This window comes from Pseudophryne corroboree, assembly GCF_028390025.1.
Source record: "Pseudophryne corroboree isolate aPseCor3 chromosome 3 unlocalized genomic scaffold, aPseCor3.hap2 SUPER_3_unloc_17, whole genome shotgun sequence".
Taxonomy (NCBI): Eukaryota; Metazoa; Chordata; class Amphibia; order Anura; family Myobatrachidae; genus Pseudophryne; species Pseudophryne corroboree.
Genome location: NW_026967505.1, coordinates 887,831 through 913,237, shown reverse-complemented (window position 1 = coordinate 913,237; position 25,407 = coordinate 887,831). Strand labels below are relative to the sequence as shown.

General features: G+C 46.2%; 2 protein-coding genes across 3 annotated transcripts in view; one reads left to right on the top strand and one right to left on the bottom strand.

Annotated features, from left to right (window-relative positions):
- The window catches only part of LOC134983540 (zinc finger protein 615-like), a 332,472-nt gene that overhangs the window by 68,831 nt on the left and 238,234 nt on the right, over positions 1-25,407 (bottom strand). The gene's annotated exons all lie outside the window — the stretch shown is intronic.
- Positions 2,240-25,289, top strand: LOC134983531 (FK506-binding protein 5-like). Of its 2 annotated transcripts, none has more exons than XM_063949186.1 (4): positions 2,240-2,317; positions 2,436-2,537; positions 2,694-5,006; positions 23,821-25,289. In XM_063949186.1, exons 1-4 carry the CDS (start codon positions 2,284-2,286, stop codon positions 25,221-25,223), a joined length of 3,852 nt encoding a protein of 1,283 aa, XP_063805256.1. In that variant the 5' UTR covers positions 2,240-2,283; the 3' UTR covers positions 25,224-25,289. The 2 variants fall into 2 exon arrangements, with proteins under 2 accessions (XP_063805256.1, XP_063805255.1); XM_063949185.1 differs by having other exon boundaries at positions 23,818-25,289.

The following is a 25,407-nucleotide window of genomic DNA, read 5'->3' as shown; positions in this document are numbered from 1 at the left end:
CTGCCGGGAATGGGACATTATACAATAACACCGGGGGACGTGTCTGGGTGATGACTGGAGAGGTGACTGCTGGTAATGGGCATTATACAGTAACACCAGGGGACGTATCTGTGTGATGACTGGAGAAATGACTGCTGGGAATGGGGCATTCTACAGTAACACCAGGAGACGTGTCTGGGTGATGACTGGAGAGGTGATAGCTGGGAATGGGACATTATACAGTAACACCGGGGGATGTGTCTGGGTCATGACTGGAGAGGTGACTGCTGGGAATGGGACATTATACTATAACACCAAGACACGTGTCAGGGTGATGACTGGAGAGGTGACTGCTGGGAATGAGCATTATACAGTAACACCAGGAGACGTGTCTGGGTGATGACTGGAGAGGTGGCTGCTGGGAATGGGACATTATACAGTAACACCAGGGGACGTGTCTGGGTGATGACTGGAGAGGTGACTGCTGGGAATGGGGCATTATACAGTAACACCAGGGGTTGTGTCTGGGGGATGACTGGAGAGGTGACTGCTGGGAATGGGACATTATACAGTAACACCGGGGGACGTGTCTGGGTGATGACTGGAGAGGTGACTGCTGGTAATGGGACATTATACAGTAACACCAGGGGACGTGCCTGGGTGATGACTGGAGAGGTGACTGCTGGGAATGGGCATTATACAGTAACACCAGGGGACGTACCTGTGTGATGACTGGAGAAATGACTGCTGGGAATGGGGCATTCTACAGTAACACCAGGAGACGTGTCTGGGTGATGACTGGAGAGGTGATAGCTGGGAATGGGGCATTATACAGTAACACCAGGGAACGTGTCTGGGTGATGACTGGAGAGGTGACTGCTGGGAATGGGGCATTCTACAGTAACACCAGGAGACGTGTCTGGGTGTTGACTGGAGAGGTGATAGCTGGGAATGGGACATTATACAGTAACACCGGGGGATGTGTCTGGGTCATGACTGGAGAGGTGACTGCTGGTAATAGGACATTATACAGTAACACCAGGGGATGTGTCCGGGTAATGACTGGAGAGGTGACTGCTGGGAATGAGCATTATACAGTAACACCAGGAGACGTGTCTGGGTGATGACTGGAGAGGTGGCTGCTGGGAATGGGACATTATACAGTAACACCAGTGGACGTGTCTGGGTGATGACTGGAGAGGTGACTGCCGGGAATGGGACATTATACAATAACACCGGGGGACGTGTCTGGGTGATGACTGGAGAGGTGACTGCCGGGAATGGGACATTATACAATAACACCGGGAGACGTGTCTGGGTGATGACTGGAGAGGTGACTGCTGGTAATGGGACATTATACAGTAACACCAGGGGACGTGCCTGGGTGATGACTGGAGAGGTGACTTCTGGGAATGGGGCTTTATACATTAACACCGGGGGATGGGTCTGGGTGATAGAGGTGAATACTGGGAATGGGGCATTAGGGATGTGCCTGGGTGATGACTGGAGAGGTGACTGCTGGGAATAGGACATTATACAGTAACACCAGGGGATGTGTCCGGGTAATGACTGGAGAGGTGACTGCTGGGAATGGGACATTATACTATAACACCAGGAGACGTGTCTGGGTGACTGCTGAGAATGGGCATTATACAGTAACACCAGGAGACGTGTCTGGGTGATGACTGGAGAGGTGACTGCTGGGAATGGGGCATTATTCAGTAACACCGGGGGATGTGTCTGGGTGATGACTGGAGAGGTGACTGCCGGGAATGGGACATTATACAATAACACCGGGGGACGTGTCTGGGTGATGACTGGAGAGGTGACTGCTGGTAATGGGACATTATACAGTAACACCAGGGGACGTGCCTGGGTGATGACTGGAGAGGTGACTTCTGGGAATGGGGCTTTATACATTAACACCGGGGGATGTGTCTGGGTGATAGAGGTGAATGCTGGGAATGGGGCATTAGGGATGTGTCTGGGTGATGACTGGAGAGGTGACTGCTGGGAATAGGACATTATACAGAAACACCAGGGGATGTGTCCGGGTAATGACTGGAGAGGTGACTGCTGGGAATGGGACATTATACAGTAACACCAGGGGATGTGTCTGGGTGATGACTGGAGAGATGACTGCTGGGAATGGGACATTATACAGTAACACCTGGGGACGTGTCTGGGTGATGACTGTATCATTGTGTGTGTCAGGTATCTATAAGGTGTCAGGATGTCACTGTCTATGTCTCCATGCAGGAGGGGGAGTTTATAGAGGAACACAGGGGTCTGTACAAGGACGTGATGATGGAGAATCACCGGCCCCTCACATCACTGGGTAAGAGGAGACTGTCATGTATTGTACAGGGGAGAGCAGGTATGGGGCCCCCTATATACACACATCATCTGATAATCACATATATACATTGTACTCAGTCACTGTGTGTCTCCTACAGATGGGCCCAGTAACAGAGATACCCCAGAGAGATGTCCCCATCCTCTGTATTCCCTGGACTGTACAGAGGAGAATCACAGGATCCCACAGGAGGATCAGGTAGGTGGGATTTAGGGTCTCCCCATATACCAAAGTGACTGTCACTATATGATCTGTAGAGGAGCTCTGTGTCTTATACACTGATATTATACTGTTTCACATCAGTTTAATCTAACACTATGCAAATGCCATTGTATTATTTTTTGGGTTATTTAGGTAGAACGTCTGTCTGATATAAAGGCAGAAGATATAGAGGGAGAAGAAGAGACGTATGTGACGGATATAAAGGCAGAAGATTTAGAGGAAGAAGAAGAGACGTATGTGACTGATATAAAGGCAGAAGATATAAAGGGAGAAGAAGAGACGTATGTGACTGATATAAAGGCAGAAGATATAGAGGGAGAAGAAGAGACGTATATGACTGATATAAAGGCAGAAGATATAGAGGAAGAAGAAGAGACGTATGTGACTGATATAAAGGCAGAAGATATAGAGGAAGAAGAAGAGACGTATGTGACTGATATAAAGGCAGAAGATATAGAGGGAGAAGAAGAGACGTATGTGACTGATATAAAGGCAGAAAATACAGAGGGAGAAGAAGAGACGTATGTTACTGATATGAAGGCAGAAGATATACAGGGAGAAGAAGAGACGTATGTGACTGATATAAAGGCAGAAGATATAGAGGAAAAAGAAGAGACGTATGTGACTGATATAAAGACAGAAGATATAGAGGGAGTAAAAGAGACGTATGTGACTGATATAAAGGCAGAAAATATAGAGGGAGAAAAAGAGACGTATGTGACTGATATGAAGGCAGAAGATATAGAGGGAGAAGAAGAGACGTATGTGACTGATATAAAGGCAGAAGATATAGAGGGAGAAGAAGAGACGTATGTGACTGATATGAAGGCAGAAGATATAGAGGGAGAAGAAGAGACGTATGTGACTGATATAAAGGCAGAAGATATGGAGGGAGAAGAAGAGACATATGTGACTGATATGAAGGCAGAAGATATGGAGGTAGAAGAAGAGACGTATGTGACTGATATGAAGACAGAAGATATAGAAGGAGAAGAAGAGACGTATGTGACTGATATAAAGGCAGAAGATATAGAGGGAGAAGAAGAGATGTATGTGACTGATATAAAGGCAGAAGATATAGAGGGAGAAGAGACGTATGTGACTGATATGAAGGCAGAAGATATAGAGGGAGAAGAAGAGACGTATGTGACTGATATAAAGGGAGAAGATATAGAGGGAGAAGAAGAGACGTATGTGAGTGATATAAAGGGAGAATATATAGAGGGAGAAGAAGAGACGTATGTGACTGATATAAAGGCAGAAGATATAGAGGGAGAAGAAGAGACGTATGTGACTGATATAAAGGCAGAAGATAGAGAGGAAGAAGAAGAGACGTATGTGACGGATATAAAGGCAAAAGATATAGAGGAAGAAGAAGAGACGTATGTGACTGATATGAAGGCAGAAGATATAGAGGGAGAAGAAGAGACGTATGTGACTGATATAAAGGGAGAAGATATAGAGGGAGAAGAAGAGACGTATGTGAGTGATATAAAGGGAGAATATATAGAGGGAGAAGAAGAGACGTATGTGACTGATATAAAGGCAGAAGATATAGAGGGAGAAGAAGAGACGTATGTGACTGATATAAAGGCAGAAGATAGAGAGGAAGAAGAAGAGACGTATGTGACGGATATAAAGGCAAAAGATATAGAGGAAGAAGAAGAGACGTATGTGACTGATATAAAGGCAGAAGATATAGAGGAAGAAGAAGAGACGTATGTGACTGATATAAAGGCAGAAGATATAGAGGGAGAAGAAGAGACGTATGTGACTGATATAAAGGCAGAAGATACAGAGGGAGAAGAAGAGACGTATGTGACTGATATAAAGGCAGAAGATATAGAGGGAGTAAAAGAGACGTATGTGACTGATATAAAGGCAGAAAATATAGAGGGAGAAAAAGAGACATATGTGACTGATATAAAGGCAGAAGATATGGAGGGAGAAGAAGAGACGTATGTGACTGATATGAAGGCAGAAGATATGGAGGGAGAAGAAGAGACGTATGTGACTGATATGAAGACAGAAGATATAGAAGGAGAAGAAGAGACGTATGTGACTTATATAAAGGCAGAAGATATAGAGGGAGAAGAAGAGACGTATGTGACTGATATGAAGACAGAAGATATAGAGGGAGAAGAAGAGACGTATGTGACTGATATAAAGGCAGAAGATATAGAGGGAGAAGAAGAGACGTATGTGACTGATATAAAGGCAGAAGATATAGAGGGAGAAGAAGAGACGTATGTGACTGATATGAAGACAGAAGATATAGAGGGAGAAGAAGAGACGTATGTGACTAATATAAAGGCAGAAGATATAGAGGGAGAAGAAGAGACGTATGTGACTGGTATAAAGGCAGAAGATACAGCGGGAGAAGAAGAGACGTATGTGAGGGGTGATCAGCAGTGTAAGGAGGAGGAGATCCCTACAGATGTCAGCACAGGTGAGTAATAAACACTTATTACAGAAGTCACATATTCTCATTGCTCAGTCACTACAGCAATCTCTTATCCTACACCCTCCTCCGCCATCAGCCCTGTTCTCAGTTGGGTGTTTCTAACACAAGGCTATCCATGACAAATATCACATGCAGAGAGTTATTACACACATCACTATAATGTTATTAAAAGTAACAATTAGAAGTTTATTATTAGTGATTATATATAAATGTGTATATAAGTGTGTATATAATATAATTAGTATAGTTTTTGTGGAGTGCCTAATTTATATGCATTTTGTTAGATGATGCAGGTATGAAATATTTCCTGCTATACAGTAGGCCTGAGCTCACCAAATACAATTCGTATAAGATTCAGAAATAAAATGAAATTTGAATCTAGAACTTCAAGTAAAACAGAGTAAAAGCTTATCACAAGTACATATCTGTATAATCAGAAGACAAGCGTTTTGCACTTGTTGTCACCCTTGCATGGGCGGCTTGTTCTTATCCACTCCAATTCACTCTAAATCAAAATTGCGTGTCAGCCAACGCGTTTCGTGAATAGTGAATAGTGTTAAAGGCTTTATACTCAAATATCGACTGTGTAGACTTGAAATAATTGTGTAACCTTCAGACGGTAATTGTGGACTTGTTCATGATGAACACATTTCTAATTACTTGTGAATAATAATTCCTGCTCTGTGCAGTTCTGAGGTTATGACTTTAGGGAATGTAATGGCCAGATCCAATATTGCTCAATCTAAGGTCTCCCAGTAGCCTTACTACATACATAAATGTGTCTTGCATTACTATTTTAACTAACAATAATAAACAGTGGAGTTTTAGTTCATATATTGCTCAGTGCATTTAAGCCTGCAGCCCCCGACAAGTGACCCCACTATACTGCAGGTCCTACGCTATTGCCCAAAACAATTACCATAAAAACAGCTATAGTATTAGTGTTAAACTTTAGGTATGCAACAGTTGCCGAAAGGCTTGGATTGGTTTTCAGAGCACCAATCTGACGTGCCACCACATCTTACGTGGCCCTCCAATTCACCAGATCTAGGATTGTTTGGCTGGGTCCGGCATTGTACTGTTGGTGCAATTCATGATGCGTTTGGAATGGTTGGTGGTTGCTAGGCGCCCTAAATGCCTGTGGTCCCGATTTGCCATGATCTACTTTCGCCCACTGTTCCGCCGCTGAGATTCTTGGTATCCATGCTTCTTCCACTGTAGATGGATACTACTCACTGTCTACAAGGGATCACCAACAAACAAATGCCGGTCTCGGCCAAAACCAATGGCTCCCTTTTGCCAGTCACTTCACGTGCACGACCCATGGTTCCATCTGAAAAAGAAACAATATCTCAACAAATTTGCATTGTATCAATACCTCAGACATTCACAATGATCATCCAGTAGTTTTAGTGTCACCATCTACACCAGGCATTCCCAACCACGGTCCTCAAGGCACACCAACAGTGCAGGTATGAATGATATCCAGGCTACAGCACAGGTGCCTTAATTAGTAGCTCAGTTATTTTGATTTAACCATCTGTGCTGCAGCCTGGTTATCACTAAAACCTGCCCTGTTGGTGTGCCTTGAGGACCGTGGTTGGGAATGCCTGATCTACACGCATGTGCATGTGCCGTGTCGTTAATATACCTGGTGGAACCATCCATGTCGCCGTCCGTCGCACGCTCCAGCACATCAAAGTGACGTCATATGACACACGCTACATCCGAGAATACGGAGAGAACCTCGTCTACGTGACCTATAGTAACCAATGAGGCCAAAAGTATCAAGTAACCTGCCAACAAAACAGTGTAACAACACCAATCAAATTCTATCCTCTTAGATATATATATCTTTCTCCGGCAGGGTCAACAGGTTATCCACAGGATAACATTAGGATATGAGGACGTGACAGCGGATTTGCACCAAACGATCAAAGCTTTTGGCCTCCCAGCATGCAATGGGCCTGTCCATATATCCCCGCTTCCTGGCTCAGGCAAATCAGTTTTTTGTTTGGTGTGGCAGGAGCCGGACCATGGTCAGAGGGTGCTTTTTTTTAGCAGCCATAAGTTTTCTTATTTTATTTTTATAGTATTACTATATTTTTTTTGAGTGATCTTTCTATAAAGCATCTTATACTCACCTTACAGTCGCTCCAACAAATCCCCGCCGGGTCGAGACAACGCTTACCCACGTGTACAGTGAGTCAGGCACAGGTCCTGGTGAACCTTCATGGGCTACTTTGCACAGACATTATTCAATGTAGCTGAGCAGTTTATACCAGCTCCTATACCAGTGATAGGTTTCCCTATTAACCCTTACATGCAGCATTCATTCTGAGGTTTATACACCTAGGGAATTGTCAGCCTCTCTAAAAAACAGGCTGAAACGCTAGTGGTAAGTAAATCACATAGACATGATACAACATCTTCACAGTCTACACATGTTTTAGATGAGGATTCGTTGGAGGATGAGGACTCATTACACTTCAGAAGGTCTCAGCTCAGTGGACATACCTGAGCTAATTAGTGCTATGTAAGCCATTCTATCCTTAGAAGAGGCAGCAGAGCCTGTGTTAAAAACTAAGGCAACTGTGTTTAAACATCCCAAAACAGCTGATAGAAATTTTGGGTTACGCCCAGTAGGAAGTTAGAATTCCAAGAAATGGAATTCCAATTATCCTCATCCAGCTGAGGACTGTTTAAAAAAAAAAAGGGAGGTGGCTCCCAAAGTAGATTTGCAGGTCTTAGATTGGTGTGGAAATCTACATTACTTTTGTTTTCAACATCAATAAATGATGTCACGGGGGGTGTGGCCTGACTAGAAAGTCAGCAGGATAAAGGAGCTCCTGCTTATATAGGTCCTTTCTGCCTTTTCCAGCTGTCCTACGGGTTCTTTCGGGCCCTTTCTTGCCCCTCTGTGTGTTTTGTAGGTTGCGGAGCCAGGGAGCCATTCATTTGGCTTTTGCAGGTTGTGGCCTACACCCAGATCCGAAGCCGCGGACTGAAGTTGTGCAGTGATCCCACCGTGGACCGGACCTCAGCAAGGTAGCGCTGCTACTCACCGAGGGCTGTGCACCCGTGCCACTCTTGTGCCTAGCCGTGCTGTTGGAGTTGCTGTGAAGAGGCTGACTGGGGCTCAGCGGTGACCACGTCAGGAGACACGGAGCGGAGCTGCTCTCCCGGCATCTGATTTGGTGCATACTATGGGGATTGGTGGCCTCAGCAGGGACACGTCAGGTTAGTCAGCTCACCCGCCCGCAGCCTGCCTTCTCATATTGTCCGGCCATTGAAGCCCTGAGTCATGGCAGCGGGGAATACACGGAGCGCTTACCTGTCATCACTCCAGCAGTGTCCCAGCATCTCCTCCTCTCCTCCTAACCCATGGTGCTACGGTGGAATCTGGCAGAGCTGTGAATTATAGAGGACATACACGTAGGGTTCCTACGCAGCCAGATACACTACCCTGTGCCACTGCATCCTAGTACCCTCTCCTGCCTTATTACTGACCTGGTTCACCCGCCATAGCTGGCCAGTTTCTTCTGATTTAGGCTTCATTGCCAGAAGTGGCCATCTTGAAAACTGGCAATATAGCCACATGCCCTCCTGAAACCAGCCGCTTCTCTGGGAGCTACAGACACTGCCAGCCCATGATCAGTGCCCTTCACTACAGCCTCAGTGATTTCCGGCAGGGACTTCTGCCGCTGCGGCCCTACCTGGGCAGTAAGTGGTCATCTGAACTGCTTTTATTATTATTACTGCCTGGCTCCCACTCCTGCTCTGTCAACTCCCACTGGTGGCAGACTGTGCTGACTACATCCTCCGTACTGTATGACTGCTGCTGGGTTTTTTTTCCCTCCTGCTCCCCTCAATCCCCGCAAGATCCAATTAGAGCTCTTGGGGCATCAGTATAGCTACGGCGTAACAGTCCATGTGTACAGGACAGTAGCAGGCCCCAGTTGCTGGCTCCTATAAATGACTTTACAGCCCAAGGATGGCACCTTCTTGCTATTACCCATAAACAACTGACCTCACAATGTTTCTGTAACCGATGGCCACTGGGGGTCTATGCTCACTGATGTCTCCCTATTTCCACACTTCAATACTTCTGCTATGTTGCTACTGGCCTCCTGACCTTGTTCTCTAATCTCCGTAATGTTATGCTGAAGAATGGGCAGAGCTGGAAAATCATCTCATAAGAAAGCTAAACCTCGTCCTATACAGGAATCCTCTCAAACTGACTTGAGACCTTTTCTTCTTCCTAATCAACTAACATTGAGCCCCAGTCCTGATCATTCAGAATCTTCTCCCATTCCGTCTTCTCCTCCAAGTCCTTCCATGATCGCTTAAACCCATTGTTTAAACTCGTTGTTTAAACCCATGGCAAGCCAGGTGGGCTCTCTTCTTCTCTCGGTTCTCCTTCAAACTCTTTAACCGGCCAGGAACCTTAAATCAAAGAGCAGATGTAATTTCTGGTTCTTTTCAAACGGATGATTCACTCAACTCCTCTGAGAAACAATTTATTCTGAATCCGGCTTCATTTGCTTCAATTCGTACTGTTCCTCTACCTCCTCCGGGGAGAACTTCTGTAGCACCAAAATTTTGCAGGAAATAGCTTACGTGGGCTCATTCTTTATATTTCATGGGTCATGCCGGTGGTCTTAAGACTCTCAAATTCATTCAGCGATTCTACTGGTGTCCTCATCTTAAAACGGATATCCTTGAATTTGTAGCAGCCTTTTCCAAGTGTGTTCTACATAAAAGTCCACGAACATCTCCCTCGGGTCTTCTTCATCCACTTCCAACACCTCAAAAGCATTGGACTCGCATCTCTCTGGATTTCATAACCGATTTGCCAGTCTCCAGAGGGCACAACACCATTTGGGTCATTGTGGAATGATTTTCGAAGAAGGCTCACTTCATACCCCTCACTGGTCTTCCCTTTGCTCCTCAGCTATCCAAATTGTTTTTCTCATGGATTTTTCATTTGCTTGGCCTTCCACCGGAAATAGTTTCTGATCAGGGTCCTAAATTTGTTGCCAAGTTCTGGAAAGCTCTCAGCTCTGTCCTATGAATCAAGTTGTACTTCTCTTCAGCCTACCATCCCCAGACTGATGGACAGACTGAAAGAGTCGACCAAGGGCAGCAATATTCCTCACTTCTGGGCATGTTAAGATGGATTAGGCTGCGGAGGCAGTAAATCCAAGAATCCCCCGCCATTTTAATAAAAAAAGCCCTGGGACCGAAGCCCGCCGTTAGGTGGGCGGGGCTTGATCCTCAGCACTAACCAGCGCCATTTTCTCCACAGAAACTGCATGCTGAACGCTGACTCCCTGGTCTCTCCCCTGCTGAACTTCACAGGCTGGAAAAAAGAGGAGGGGGGCACATGGCGACGCAGTGAGTGGGAATTGGAATATTATATATAAAAAAGCGCTATCTGGTCATATTTTTCCACAGTGTTATTAAGTGCTGGGTGTGTGCTGGCATACTTTCTCTCTGTCTCTCCTAAGGGCCTGGTTGGGGTTTTGTCCCCTTATAGGTAATCCCTGTGTGTGGGGGGTGTCGGTACGTGGTATCAACATGTCTGAAGCGGAAGGCTTCTCCAAGGAGGAGGTGGAGCAAATGAGTGGTGTTCCCGTCGGTTGTGCCGACTCAGGAATGGATGGACATGTGGCATATGTTGAATAAGAGGCTTGATAAGGCTGAATTAGGGAGAACATCAGGGGGTCAATCCTTGGATTGGACCGACCCACAGGGCCCATCAGGGTCTCAAAAGCGTCCCTTAACACAAGACACTACTACCGACACGGACTCTGATTCCAGTGTCGACTATGATGAAGTGAAATTACACCCTAGGGTGACTAAAAGCATTCAGTGTATGATTGTGGCAATAAGGGATGTGTTGCATATTGCGGATGAACCCTTGGTCCCCGACACAAGGGTACACATGTTTAAGGGAAAGAAACTGATTATAAATTTTCCCACATCTCATGAACTAAATGATTTCTTTGAAAAAGCTTGGAAGACACCGGAAAAGAGGCCGCAGATCCCCAAAATAATTTATATGGCATACCCCTTCCCTCAACAGGACAGGGGGACTTGGGAATCACCCCCCACTGTGGACAAGGCCCTGATGTGCTTGTCCAAGAAGATGGCGCTACTGTCTCCTGACACAGCTTCCCTTAAGGACCCTGCAGATCGCAGGCAGGAGACTACCTTAAAGTGTATTTATTCTCATACGGGTGCTGTGCTAAGACCGACAATTGCATCGGCATGGGTGTGTAGCGCGATTTCAGCTTGGACAGATGAGCTGACAGATCAATTTGATAATATGGATAAGGATACTATATTCTTAACTCTAGCCCATATTAAAGACGCAGTCTTATTTATGAGGGATGCTCAAAGAGACATTGAATTGCTGGCTTCTAGGGCCAATGCCATGTCTATCTCAGCGAGACGATCCTTATGGACTCGCCAATGGACGGGTGATGCGGATTCCAAAAAACATATGGAAGTTCTACCCTATAAGGGAGATGTATTGTTTGGGGATGGGCTTACGGACCTGGTTTGCACAGCTACAGCAGGTAAATCAAACTTTTTACCATTTATTCCCCAACAGCAAAAGAAAGTACCACCCTATCAGATGCAGTCCTTTCGGTCGCACAAGTTCAGAAGAGGTCGGGGATCCTCCTTCCTCACCAGAGGTAAGGGCAGAGGCAAAAGAGCACCTGCTTCGGCAGGTGCCCAGGAACAAAAGTCCTCCCCGGCTACTCCAAAACCCACAGCATGACGCTGGTGCTCCCCTGAGGGAGTCCGCACCGGTGGGGGCACGTCTTCAACTTTTCAGCCAGGCCTGGGTCAGTTCAGACCTGAATCCTTGGATGTTGGAAATAGTTTCCCAGGGTTACAAACTAGAATTCGAGGAGGTGCCCCCGCGCCGATTTTTCAAGTCGGCCCTACCAGCTTCCACATTGGAACGGGATGTAGTGTTAGCTGCAATTCAAACGCTGTGTATACAGCAAGTGATAATCAGGGTTCCCCTGAACCAGCAGGGAAGAGGTTACTACTCAACCCTCTTTGTGGTCCCGAAACCGGACGATTCGGTCAGACCTATTTTGAATCTGAAATCCCTAAACCTGTACATAAAAAGATTCAAATTCAAGATGGAATCGCTCAGGGCGATTATAGCCAGTATGGAGGAGGGGGAGTTTATGGTGTCTCTGGACATAAAGGATGCGTACCTTCATGTCCCCATATATCCCTCCCATCAGGAATACCTGAGATTCGCTGTACAGGGTTGTCATTACCAATTTCAGACATTGCCGTTTGGACTTTCCACGGCCCCGAGGATTTTCACCAAGATAATGGCGGAAATGATCGTGGTCCTGCGCAAGCATGGAGTCACAATTATCCCATACTTGGACGATCTCCTAATAAAAGCGAGATCCAGAGAGAAATTGCTGAGCAGTGTGGCGCTCTCTCTGAGAGTGCTCCAGCAACACGGTTGGATTCTGAATCTACCGAAGTCACAGTTGATTCCAACAACTCGACTAACATTCCTCGGTATGATACTGGATACGGAACAAATGAAGGCCTTCCTCCCTCTGGAGAAAGCCCAGGACATCCAGAACATCAGAGACCTGCTAAAACCGAAAAGGGTGTCAGTTCACCAATGCACTCGAGTTCTGGGAAAAATGGTGGCGGCCTACGAGGCCATTCCCTTCGGAAGGTTCCATGCAAGGACTTTTCAATGGGACCTTCTGGACAAGTGGTCCGGGTCCCATCTGCACTTACATCGGAAAATAACTCTGTCCCCATGGGCCAGGGTGTCTCTCCTGTGGTGGTTGCAAAGTGCTCACCTGCTGGAGGGTCGCAGGTTCAGAATTCAGGATTGGATCTTGGTTACCACGGACGCGAGCATCCAAGGATGGGGAGCAGTCACACAAGGAAGAAATGTTCAGGGACTGTGGTCAGACCAGGAGTCCTGTCTACACATCAATGTGTTGGAACTCAGGACCATTTACAACGGCCTTCGACAAGCGGAGAGATTTCCTCTAAACCTACCGGTTCTGATTCAATCAGACAATGTCACAGCAGTGGCTCATGTGAACCGCCAAGGCGGGACAAGAAGCAGAGTCGCGATGGCGGAAGCCACCAGGATTCTTCGCTGGGCGGAAAATCACGTAAGCGCTCTGTCGGCTGTCATCATTCTGGGAGTGGATGACTGGGAAGCAGACTTCCTCAGCAGACACGATCTCCATCCAGGAGTGTGGGGTCTTCATCAAGAAGTCTTTGCAGACATAACGCGTCTTTAGGGAACTCCTCAAATAGACATAATGGCGTCACACCTCAACAAGAAGCTTCGGAGGTATTGTGCCAGGTCTCGGGACCCTCAGGCAGTGGCAGTAGATGCTCTGGTAACACTGTGGGTGTTCAAATCGGTCTACGTGTTTCCTCCTCTTCTTCTCATCACAAAAGTGTTGAGGATTATAAGGCGAAGAAGAGTACAGACGATACTCGTTGTCCCAGACTGGCCTCGAAGGGCCTGGTACTCAGATCTACAATAGATGCTCACAGGAGATCCCTGGCCTCTTCCCCTGAGGGAAGTCCTGTTGCAACAGGAGCCATGTGTATTTCAAGACTTACCGCGGTTACGTTTGACGGCATGGCGATTGAACGCCGAATCCTAGCGAAAAAGGGGATTCCGGAAGAGGTCATTCCATGTGAATCAACCTATTGTGGTACCTGTGGCTACAAGTGACCTGGAGGATTCCAGATCCCTGGACGTAGTCAGGGCCTTAAAGATTTATGTAGTTAGGATGGCTAGAATTAGGAAAACAGAGGCTCTGTTTGTCCTGTATGCTGCCAATAAGATTGGGGCACCTGCTTCGAAGCAGACTATTGCTCGCTGGATCTGTAATACAATTCAGCAGGCTCATTCTACGGCTGGATTGCCGGTACCAAATTCGGTTAAGGCCCATTCCACTAGGAAGGTGGGCTCTTCTTGGGCGGCTGCCCGAGGCGTCTCGGCATTACAGCTTTGCAGAGCGGCGACTTGGTCGGGGTCGAACACTTTTGCTAAATTCTACAAGTTTGATATCCTGGCTGATGTGGACCTAGCGTGTCACACGCACTCTCCCGCCCGATTGGATGCTTTGGTATAAACCCCATGGTCCTTACGGAGTCCCCAGCATCCTCTATGACGTAAGAGAAAATAAGATTTTAAACCTACCGGTAAATCTGTTTCTCCTAGTCCGTAGAGGATGCTGGGCGCCCGTCCCAGTGCGGAAACTCTGCAAGACTTGTATATAGTTGTTGCTTACATAAGGGTTATGTTACAGTTGAAATCGGTCTTGGACCGTTACTGTTGTTGTTCATACGGTTAACTGGTTATGTATGATCCAGGTTACATGGTATGCTTGGTGTGGGCTGGTATGAATCTTGCCCTTGGATTTCTAAATCCTGCCTTGTATTGTCCATCTCCTCTGGGCACAGTTCTCTAACTGAGGTCTGGAGGAGGGGCATAGAGGGATGAGCCAGTGCACACCCATAGTCAAAGTTCTTTTTAGGTGCCCTATCTCCTGCAGAGCCCGTCTATACCCCATGGTCCTTACGGAGTCCCCAGCATCCTCTACGGACTAGGAGAAATAGAATTACCGGTAGGTTTAAAATCTTATTTTCATCTACGAGTTCCTTCCTTCTAATCTCTCCCACCTCTTGAGGTTCCTGCTTCTGAATCCGCTCTTCATCAGTTCACTAAGATTTGGAGACAAATAAATAAGGCGCTACTTAATACCTCCCAGAAATAAAAGACCTACGCTGATCGGAAACGTAGGGCTGTTCCTAGTCTCAAAGTGGGAGATCGTGTTTAGATATCCACCAGAGACCTCAGACTCAAAGTTCCTTCCAAAAAGTTTGCTCCAAGATTCATCGGTCCGTATCCTATTAAAAGAGTTTTGAATCCTGTTTCTTACAAGGTGAAACTGTCTCCCTATTTGGAAATCCCCAGTGCCTTTCACATTTCTCTGCTAAAGCCTCTTGTGCTAAATCATTTTCGGGCAGCTATTCCTTAACCTCCCAAGGTTCAAGCTGCTCAAAATGAGTAAGTCGAGGTTCATAAGTTTCTTGACTTCTGCAAGAGGTATGGTTGTCTCCAGTATCTCATAGATATGGTCCGGAGGAAAGATCTTGGGTGGCTGCAGAGGATGTTCATGCTCCAAGACTGAGTTGTGCCTTTCATGCAAAGAATCCAACTAAGACCACCTTAAAAAGAGGGGTACTGTGAGCATCCGGAGTCTAAACACCGGTTCTGGTCCCTGCGGCCTTCCTCTTAGCTAGCTGATGTTGCTGCGATGGATAGGAACTACAGCAGCAAGGTCCTCCGGTGCGGCTGCCGGGCATCTGGAGGCCGGGGTCCGGGTCCTGGGGAGCGCAGCACGGCAGCCGGAGGTGTCTGTTTCCAAGTGTCCATTTGCTGGAGTGCAGCATGTGGGAGGCTGAGGGCAGAGGTAGTGGCTGTGTGCTGGTTCCACATGTGTCCTCTGTGCAGGGATCCACCATGTTGGAGACCAATCCAAGACAATAGGTATCCCAGTTTGTGTCCAACCAATCCAGCTTCCCTTATAAAAAGGGGTTGATGCTTAGCTATGTTGCCAGTACTTCAAGTTACTTGCTGCTGTAAGGTGCCCTGTGCTCTTCGCTCAGACTTCTCTCCTAGTCGTTGTGTATAATTGAGGTCTCCTTAAAACTGACTTCCTCTTTCTTCAGTGTATCTTTCTCGGTCATTGACCACATTGCCTACCCCTCTACATCTTCAGGCCTAAGTCTTCAATCCATGAGTAAGAACTACATTCAGCCACCTCATTTCCTTCCTTTGCCGATAGCTGCTCCCTCAGTCAATTATCAGTCATCAGATCCCCAACTCAAGCCAAGCGTGACATGGAAGAAGGGGAATTCCTGGTTTCGCTGGATATTAAGGATGCGTATCTTCACATCCCAATATGGCCGCCTCTTCAGGCTTTCCTCAGGTTTGCACTGCAGGACAGTCACCACCAGGTTCAGGCCTTGCCGTACGGTTTCTCATCTGCACTGATGGTGTTATCAGGGGGGATGGCAGAGATGTTGCTACAACTCCACAAGCAGAAAGTGAACATTGATTCATACTTGGATGATCTCCTCATATTGACTATATTCAGAGCACAGTTGATGGAAAAGATCAGCCTTCAAACACGACTACTCACGGATCATGGGTGGATTCTCAATCTGCAGAAATCCCACCTAGAACCTATGCAGAGGCTTCAGTTCCTGGTAATGATACTGGACACAGTGTCTCAGAAGGTGTTCCTTCCTATGGAAAAGGCAAAGAAAATTCAGACTATGGTACATTCCATTTTGAAGCTGAACAAAATCTCGGTACATCTTTGCATACGCTTACTGGGAAAGATGATGGCCTCCTACGACACAATTCGGTACAGAAGATTTCATGCATGACCATTCCAGCTGAATCTCCTGGACAAATGGTGGTCACATCTGCACATGCGCCAGATAATGTGCCTTTCACCAAATGCCAGGATTTCCCTCTTATGGTGGTTGCTGATCTCCCTCCCGGAGGGTCGATACTTCGGAATTCATCATTGGATTCTGTTAACAACGGATGCAAGCCTCCATGGTTGGGGTGCAATGACCCTAGGGGCTCGGTTTCCATGAAGGTACTCTGATCAAGAGGCTTCCTTTCCGATAAATGTTTTGGAACTCAGGGCAATTTACAATGCCCTTCTGCTGACCTCTTTATATCCTTCAGTATCAGGCCATACAGGTATGGTCGGAAAACGCGCCAACTGGGGCGTACATAAACCAACAAGGAGTTCCAAACAGCAGAGCTGCAATGAGGGCGGTGTCGCAGATACTCATCTGGGTGTAGCGGAATCCCAAGGCCATTTCCGCCATATTAATTCCGAGAGTAGACAGTTGGGGAGCAGACTTCCTCAGTAGACACGATCTGCACCTGGGGGAATGGGGCCTGTAACCGCAAGTGTTTCAGCAGATATTTCATCGGTGAGGCTACCCCCAAATTGACTTGTTGGTTTCTCAGCTAACCAAGAAGCTTCTGCGTTACTGTTCTGGGAGGAGGGATCCACAGGCCACAGCAGTGGACGCTCTGGCGACACCGTGGATTTACCGGTTGGTGTACTTGTTCCCCCCAGTTCCTCTAATTCCAAGAGTTCTCAAAGGACTTAAAGTGACAGGGTTCAGGCAGTTCTGATTGCCCCAGACTGGCCCTATAGGCATTCTAGCCTTATTGCTCGAAGGCCCCTGGCCTCTGCCAGTTCAGGATGATCATCTTACACAAGGGCCGTTCGTCTTTCCAGACTTACCACGGCTACGTTTGATGCAATGGAAGTATATTGGGAGGATTTTTTGCCAGTAAATAGATTCCGGGCAAGGTTATCTCGACTATGCTGAAAGCCGGCCAAATGGTCGCATCAAAACATTACCATCGCATATGGAAGAAATGTGTCTCTTGGTGTGAGGGTCAACAGTATTCTGCTGTGGATTTTCATCTGGGACATTTCTTGCACTTCCTGCAGGCTGCTGTGGATGTGAGCCTACGCTTAGGCTCCATAAAAGTTCAAATCTCAGCCTATTCTTTTTCTTCCAGGGAACAATTGGCTGTTCTCCCAGTGGTCCAAATGTTCTTGAGAGGTGTCCTTCATATTCGACCACCCTTTGTGCCTCCCACAGCGACGTGAGTTGTCAGTTTGGTTCTGGCCTTTCTCCAATCGGTTTTATTGAACCTTTCCACAAGGTGGCCATGGAGTATTTGACATGGCAGGCTATCATGTTGTTGGCCTTGGCCTCAGTGAGGCGTGTTTTGGAATTAGGGGCCTTATCCTGTAAGAGTCCTTCTCTGGTGTTTTATGAGGATAGAGCGGTGCTTAAAACTCGCTAGAAGTTCTTGCCTAAGGTGGTGTCAGCATTTCATATCAGTTGGCCGATGGTTGTTCTGGTTGTCACTGGCACGTCTGTTACACCAATATCCTTGGACGTGGTTCGGGCTTTGGAGATTTATGTCAAGAGTCTAGCTCATCTCAGAAAATCAGACTCGCTTTTTGTTTTCTATGATGCTTCAAAGATTGGTTGTCCTGCTCCGAAGCAGTCTATTGCATGTTGGATCATGCTTACGATCCAACAGGCTCACTCTTCGGCTGCTTTGCTGCTGCCGAGGTCTGTTCAGGCCCACTCCACACGGTCAGTGGGTTCTTCCTAGGTGGCTGCCCGGGGTGTCTCAGCTTTGCAGTTATGCTGGGCAGCTACTTGGTTGGATTTGAACACGCTGTAAACTTTTAAAGGTTCAACACCTTAGCTACTGAGGACCTTCAGTTTGGTCAGTTTTGATGGGGTCTCAGCACTCTCCCACCCGGTTTATAGTTTTGGAACTTCCCCATGGTACTAAGACCATCCCAGTATCCCCTTGGACATTAAATAGGATTTTAATACCTACCGGTAAATCCTTTTCTCATAGTCCATAGGGGATACTGGGCGCCCGCCTCTGTGCTTTGATATTTTCCAGCAAGAGTTGTTCTTGTGTGTTGTAGTTTGGGTCTGCTTTTGCTGTCCCTATGTTCAAGTTGTGGTTAGTGTTGCTGTGTGATGGTTCGTTCTCTCACCACTTTCTTGTCTCTTTTCCTCCTTTCAAAGTATGTCCGTCTCCTCGGGCACAGTTTTCCTAGAAAGAGTCTACAGGAGGGGCATAGAGGGGAGGAGCAGCACATTCTGAAGAAGTTTTAAAGTGCCAGGCTCCAATGGACCCCATCTATACCCCATGGTACTAAGACTATCCCAGTATCCCCTACAGACTACGTCAAAAGGATTTACCTGTAGGTATTAAAATCCTATTTTTTCAGAATAGCAGGGCCATCCTCGGGTGAAGGTATCACTGTGAAGGCTCCGTTTCACATTACAATAACCTTAGTAGGAAATACCCATTTGTATTGTACATTTCCTTCGGTGGAATAGATGCCTTTTGGCCAGCGTCACAGGAGAAATATCCGGAAATATCTGCAGATTATCCAGGCACTCAGCTGTGGATGAGGAAGACAAAGCAGCCTCTAGAATGCGTTCTTTAATATGATAAAAGTGGACCCTGAGCAGAGTGTCCCTCGGTGCTTGGATAGGGGCCTGTTTGGACTTTGGGAGTCTATGGATCCTATCAATAAGAAGGTCAGCGGCAGAAGCCTTCAGTGAAAGTTTCTGAAAAGAGAACCGTGGCATAATCATACAGCTCAGCATTTGAAGCAGAATCCGGAACGCCCATTATTCTGATATTATTTCTCTGAGACCTGTCTTCTAAATCAATGACTTTATCATGAATAGAGACCGGGTCTTCCTGAAGGGTGTCATGAGCTGAAATCAGATCTTTGTGAGACTCAACAATCTCTTTCATCTTAGTCTGTATGAGTGCCATTCTCACTGATACTGGACCTCAAAGCTTGAATATTAGAGTTAAGTTCTGAGGTTAGTTCAGTCCTTAAATGCAGATAACATAGAATGTATAGAGCGTAGAGTACAGGACCATCTAGAGTGTCTTAAGACGTCTTCAGCTATTACAGCTGGGCTGTGCGTCTGACAAGAAGAAGCAGATGATGTTGTAGCGGTCTCAGAAGGACCACCTGAATTCAAGGTACCAAAGAAGTGGACAGGTGGGGCCGATTTTGGTACCTTTTTAACCTTTTTTGGAGGCATGATAAGCCGGCAACAAAGAGACTGACCTCTCAGAGATAGGAAAGTACAAATGATCTATGAATAAAAGGAGCAGTAGTACGCTGTCAGGTGGTTACATCAAGATGACTCAGTTCAAAATGACATTCTTAGTCGGGGTGACGGGGGTATCCGAGCCAAAATTTCAAGTAAACCTAATGTAATACAACTCAAATAACACAGTAATGACCGAGAAATTCCACTAGAGGTCAGCGTGATCACAGACGTGAAGTACTCAGCACAGAGACACACAAATGGCAAAATACACTGCTCAAAAAAATAAAGGGAACATTAAAATAACACATCCTAGATCTGAATAAATGAAATATTCTTATTAAACACTTTGTTCTTTATATAGTTGAATGTGCTGACAACAAAATCAATCAATCAAATTTATTAACCCATGAAGGTCTGGATTTGGAGTCACCCTCAAAATTAAAGTGGAAAACTACACTACAGGCTGATCCAACTTTGATATAATGTCCTTAAAACAAGTCAAAATGAGGCTCAGTAGTGTGTGTGGCCTCCACGTGCCTGTATGACCTCCCTACAACGCTTGTCCCCAGCAGTAGCGGGAGCTGAGCACCTGTGTTATCTGGAGAGCAAGTACTCCTGCCTGAGCCAAAAGTGCCTCCAAGTCAGGTGTCTGGAGCGTACAGGAAAGACTGGGCGCACATAGCCCCAGAATACAGCCCATGGCTTCATAGTCGTCACTAGGCTGCGGCAGTGAACGGTGCCCAGAGTGAGCGGAGTGAGCGGCTATAGGGCAGTAGAAGTGGGGGACTTAATAGATTGGGTCTTGGTCCCAGCGGCGGCTGAGAGCTATCAGGTAGGGTAGATAAGAAGCCACTTAGTGAGGAGAGCTCCAGAAAGCACGTCTGGATGGACCACACCCCTCTTATTTATTATTTTATATACTAACAGGGGTGACAGGTGTGGTACATCCCTGCAAAGGCAGATCCAATCTCTTTCTCATCAGACTCTGCTGTCTTCCCTGCACTCTCACTCAGATGTTCACTGCTGCCAGTAGCACACGTATGAGAAGCAGAAGTATGGCAGCAGCTGTATAGATTCTGATATGTAATTCTCTGTATCATACTTACCGTACACACATCATCCTTATTACTATTGAGAGAATAGAGGTAAGACACTGATGATGGGGATGTAAATATAGGATTTTAATGACCTACCGGTAAATCCTTTTCTCGTAGTCTGTAGAGGATGCTGGGGTCCATTTAGTACCATGGGGTATAGACGGGTGCTTTAGGAGCCACTGTCACTTTAAAAGTTTAATAGTGTGGGCTGGTTTTCCTCCCTGTACCGTGTCAAGCTCCCAGCATGGAGCAGTGGAAAGAGCAAAAGATTGGAGTCTCCGGAATTCCTCCTTACTCCCTCCAGGCTAAACACCGGCAGCTGGACTAGGCAGGCTCCCTTCCAAATATGGATGCAGGTAGATGTTGGTGAGGTTTTTTGGATCTTCCCTGCCCTCCACTAAAAAAGGTGGGAGGGGTTTGGATTTTTTACATTTTGCAGTCCAAAAGGACTGCAGTGTAGGTTTGGGATAAGATTTCCTAGCTGGGGCTGCTGCAGAGCCAGAGTCCTCTGCGTGCCGAGACAGCCATGGAAGTAGCAGGCCAATGTCCTTCATGGCCTCCACCATGAAACCTGCTGAATCCTGTATGTGACGTAAAAAGTCAATGTCACTCCTATCCATAGTATATAAGTCCTCTAGTAATGTGCCTGACCAATAGTGGGCCTTAAAGCCACGCCTGTAGCAGTGTATAGTGATTTGAGTGTAGTCTCAATCTTGCGATCAGCCGGCTCCTTTATGGCGGTTGAACCAGGGACAGGTAAAACCACCTTTTTAGACAGCCTAGATACAGAAGCGTCTACTATAGGTCGGTTTTCCCACTTCTTCCTATTCTCTTCAGGGAAAGGGAAAGCAATGAGAATTCTATTAGGGATTTGGAATTTTTTCTCTGGGTTTTCCCAGGATTTTTCAAACAAGGAGTTTTACTCCTTAGAAGCAGGGAACGTAAGCGAGTACTTCTTATTTACTGTAATATAAGATTCCTCTACTTGTTCCGGAACCTTCTCAGAAATATGCAAAACATCCCTAATGGCATCAATCATTAGCTGCACCCCTTTAGCAAGGGATACATCCCCCCCCCCCCCTGCATATCCCCATCACCGTCCCCTGTATCAGAGTCGGTATCAGTGTCAGCTTGCATTATCTGGGTCAGTGCACGTTTTTTGGGGTATGTAGGTGGGGTTTTAGAGGAAGTAGTGGGAGCTGAATACTTCATACCCACTAAGGATTGTCTCAAAAACTGCGTCTCTTTCTCAGTATGTGACATCCTTGTTGAAATCTGGGATATCATTCCCCTTAAAGAATCCACCCATGGGGGTTTGGATTCAGAAGGCTGAGACAGGATATTGCAGTCCTGAGTACATGGAATAGACTCCTCAGGAGAAGATACACACTCTGCAGCACAGGACACAGAGTCCTTAGACATGGTAATGTGGATATACACATTTATATACACACACACAGGAAAATGTCAGACACCGTTCCCCCCAGAGTACCTTCAGAGAGTCACAGAGTATAAGGAGCCAGCCACACAGCGCCCCTGTAGGCAGTTATTATGATAAAAGCCCGGCGCTGACTAACTAACCTTAATAGGGAGAGCAGCGCTCCCTGTCAGTGTCCTAATTCCTATGATCTGCAGGGAGAAAATTGTGCTGGTGAGTGCTGGATCCGCTGAGAGGAAGCCCCGCCCCGGCTTCCTGCACTAATTATTTATACTGGCCTGAGGATTTTAGTGCTAACAGGGGGATTAGCCCCTGTTAGCTGCGTGACCAGTGTAGGGTTTATCCGCGCTGGCTGAGGACGCCCCTCAAAGCGCCTACACTGTGTTGCTGAGCCTTCCTGGAGCGCAGCCTATCAGAGCTGCACTCCCACCCTTGTGCCGCCATACCTGCCGGAGACTCGCTAATCGGGAAGCCGGCGCTGTACTCGCCACTCTTCTTTCTTCTGGCTTTGTTAGGGGGTGGCGGCCATGCTGCAGGAGTGAGCAGTCGCCTCGTGGGCTTGCGATCAGCACCCTCAGGAGCTCAGTGTCCTGTAAGCGGAGTAGATAACCATTAACTCTTCAGGAAGTTGGTCCCTCCTCCCCCCCCCCTAAGTCCCACGAAGCAGGGAGGCTGTTGCCAGCAGCCTTCCTGTAACCTAATTAACTCTAGAAATAAAAAACTAAGAAAACTCTTAGGAGTTTCCCTAGCTGTGTCTGGCTCCGCTGGGCATATTTTCTAAACTGAGTCTGGTAGGAGGGGCATAGAGGGAGGGGCCAGCCCACACTATTAAACTCTTAAAGTGCCAGTGGCTCCCAAAGGACCCGTCTATACCTCATGGTACTAAATGGACCCCAGCATCCTCTAGGACGTAAGAGAAAGAAGATTATAACCTAGCAGATGATGATTGCAGTGTATTATATGGTGTATTGCATGTAAAGTACCTTGTTCCACACCTACTCTGCTGTAGCAATATACCTTATATACACTTGTACAGGCTTACCAGCGTATGAGCACACACATAAAGGAATGCTACCTTACTAATGCTTCCAGGAGTAACGTTAGGAGACATTTCTCTGATCCATCAGCTCATATGACTGATGTTATTGTTCATCTAGAATCTCCAATTCATACGATATGTTCCCCATCCATTGTTTTACATTGGTGCTGACATAGGACTTGGTGAGTGACTACATCTCCATTTATACTTCATGGTTAGTTACCAGTACAAGAGAGAGATATATCTAAGTCTTATTATAATATTACATTTGTTATTGTGAGTGTTCTCAGGAGGGTGGACACAATGATAGTCTGAGACACAATATTATAAAGCCTTCATTAAAAGTTATGTTTTATTATACACACACATTTACAATTAAGTGTCCCAGACAGTCGTCTTCTCTTATTGTTTACAAGATTAATATTGTTACAGAAAATGTCACATTTCCATAATGTATTTTATTTCCAGCAGATGGACACACAAGCAGGAATATCTCAGAAGGACATCTAATGTTATCCCCGGATTGTGACATAAGAGATAATGACAGTAGACAGGATTCTCCAGGAGATCACCCCATTACACCTATTATACATCCAGCTCTATCAGCTGATCCCTCTGATCCTGGGAAATGTTCTCCTGATCACTCTGATATTGGTGCATCTGTTACAGCTCTGACAGTAGATACAGTGTTTCCCTGTTCTATAGATGCCAAATGTTTTACACAGAACACAAAGCCTATTAACGCACACACAGATAAGGCAGGTGAGAGGCCACTGATATGTTCAGAGTGCGGGAAATGTTTTACACAAAATTCACAACTTGTTACACATCAGCAAAGTCACACAGGTGAGAAGCCATTTCCATGTTCTGAGTGTGGGAAATGTTTTGTATCGAAATCACATCTTGTTATACATAACAGAAGTCACACAGGTGAGAAGCCATTTTCTTGCTCTGAGTGTGGGAAATGTTTTACATGGAAATCACATCTTGTTAGACATCAGCAAAGCCACACAGGTGAGAAGCCATTTTCTTGCTCTGAATGCGGGAAATGTTTTTCACGGAAATCACATCTTGTTAGACATCAGCAAAGCCACACAGGTGAGAAGCCATTTCCGTGTTCTGAGTGTGGGAAATGTTTTTCACGGGAATCACATCTTGTTAGACATCACAGAAGTCACACAGGTGAGAAACCATTTTCTTGCTCTGAGTGTGGGAAATGTTTTACACGGAAATCAGATCTTGTTATACATCACAGAAGTCACACAGGTGAGAAGGCATTTCCATGTTCTGAGTGTGGGAAATGTTTTGCACGGAAATTAGATCTTGTTATTCATCACAGAAGTCACACAGGTGAGAAGCCATTTCCATGTTCTGAGTGTGGGAAATGTTTTGCACACAAATCAGATCTTGATGTACATCACAGAAGTCACACAGGTGAGAAGCCATTTGCATGTTCTGAGTGTGGGAAATGTTTTGCACATAAATCAGATCTTGTTAGACATCAGCGAACTCACACAGGTGAGAGGCCATTTTCTTGCTCTGAGTGTGGGAAATGTTTTACAAAGAAATCATATCTTGTTAGACATCAGCGAACTCACACAGGTGAGAGGCCATTTTCTTGCTCTGAGTGTGGGAAATGTTTTACATGGAAATCCCAACTTGTTACACATCAGCAAAGTCACACAGGTGAGAAGCCATTTCCATGTTCTGAGTGTGGGAAATGTTTTACACAGAAATCAGATCTTGTTATACATCACAGAAGTCACACAGGTGAGAAGCCATTTTCTTGCTCTGCGTGTGGGAAATGTTTTACAAAGAAATCACATCTTGTTAGACATCAGCGAACTCACACAGGTGAGAGGCCATTTCTATAATCTGAGAAATAAATTAGCTCTTGCACACAATAAACATCACTCAGGTGAGGAACCATTTTAATCTTCTGGAGTATTCTCATCATTGCCATGCGTTGTTCTTCAAGGTTCTTATCCTGTCCTATGCTTTTTGCAATATACATGTTACCACTGGGTGAAATAATCAGATGTCTTGTCCTCATCTACC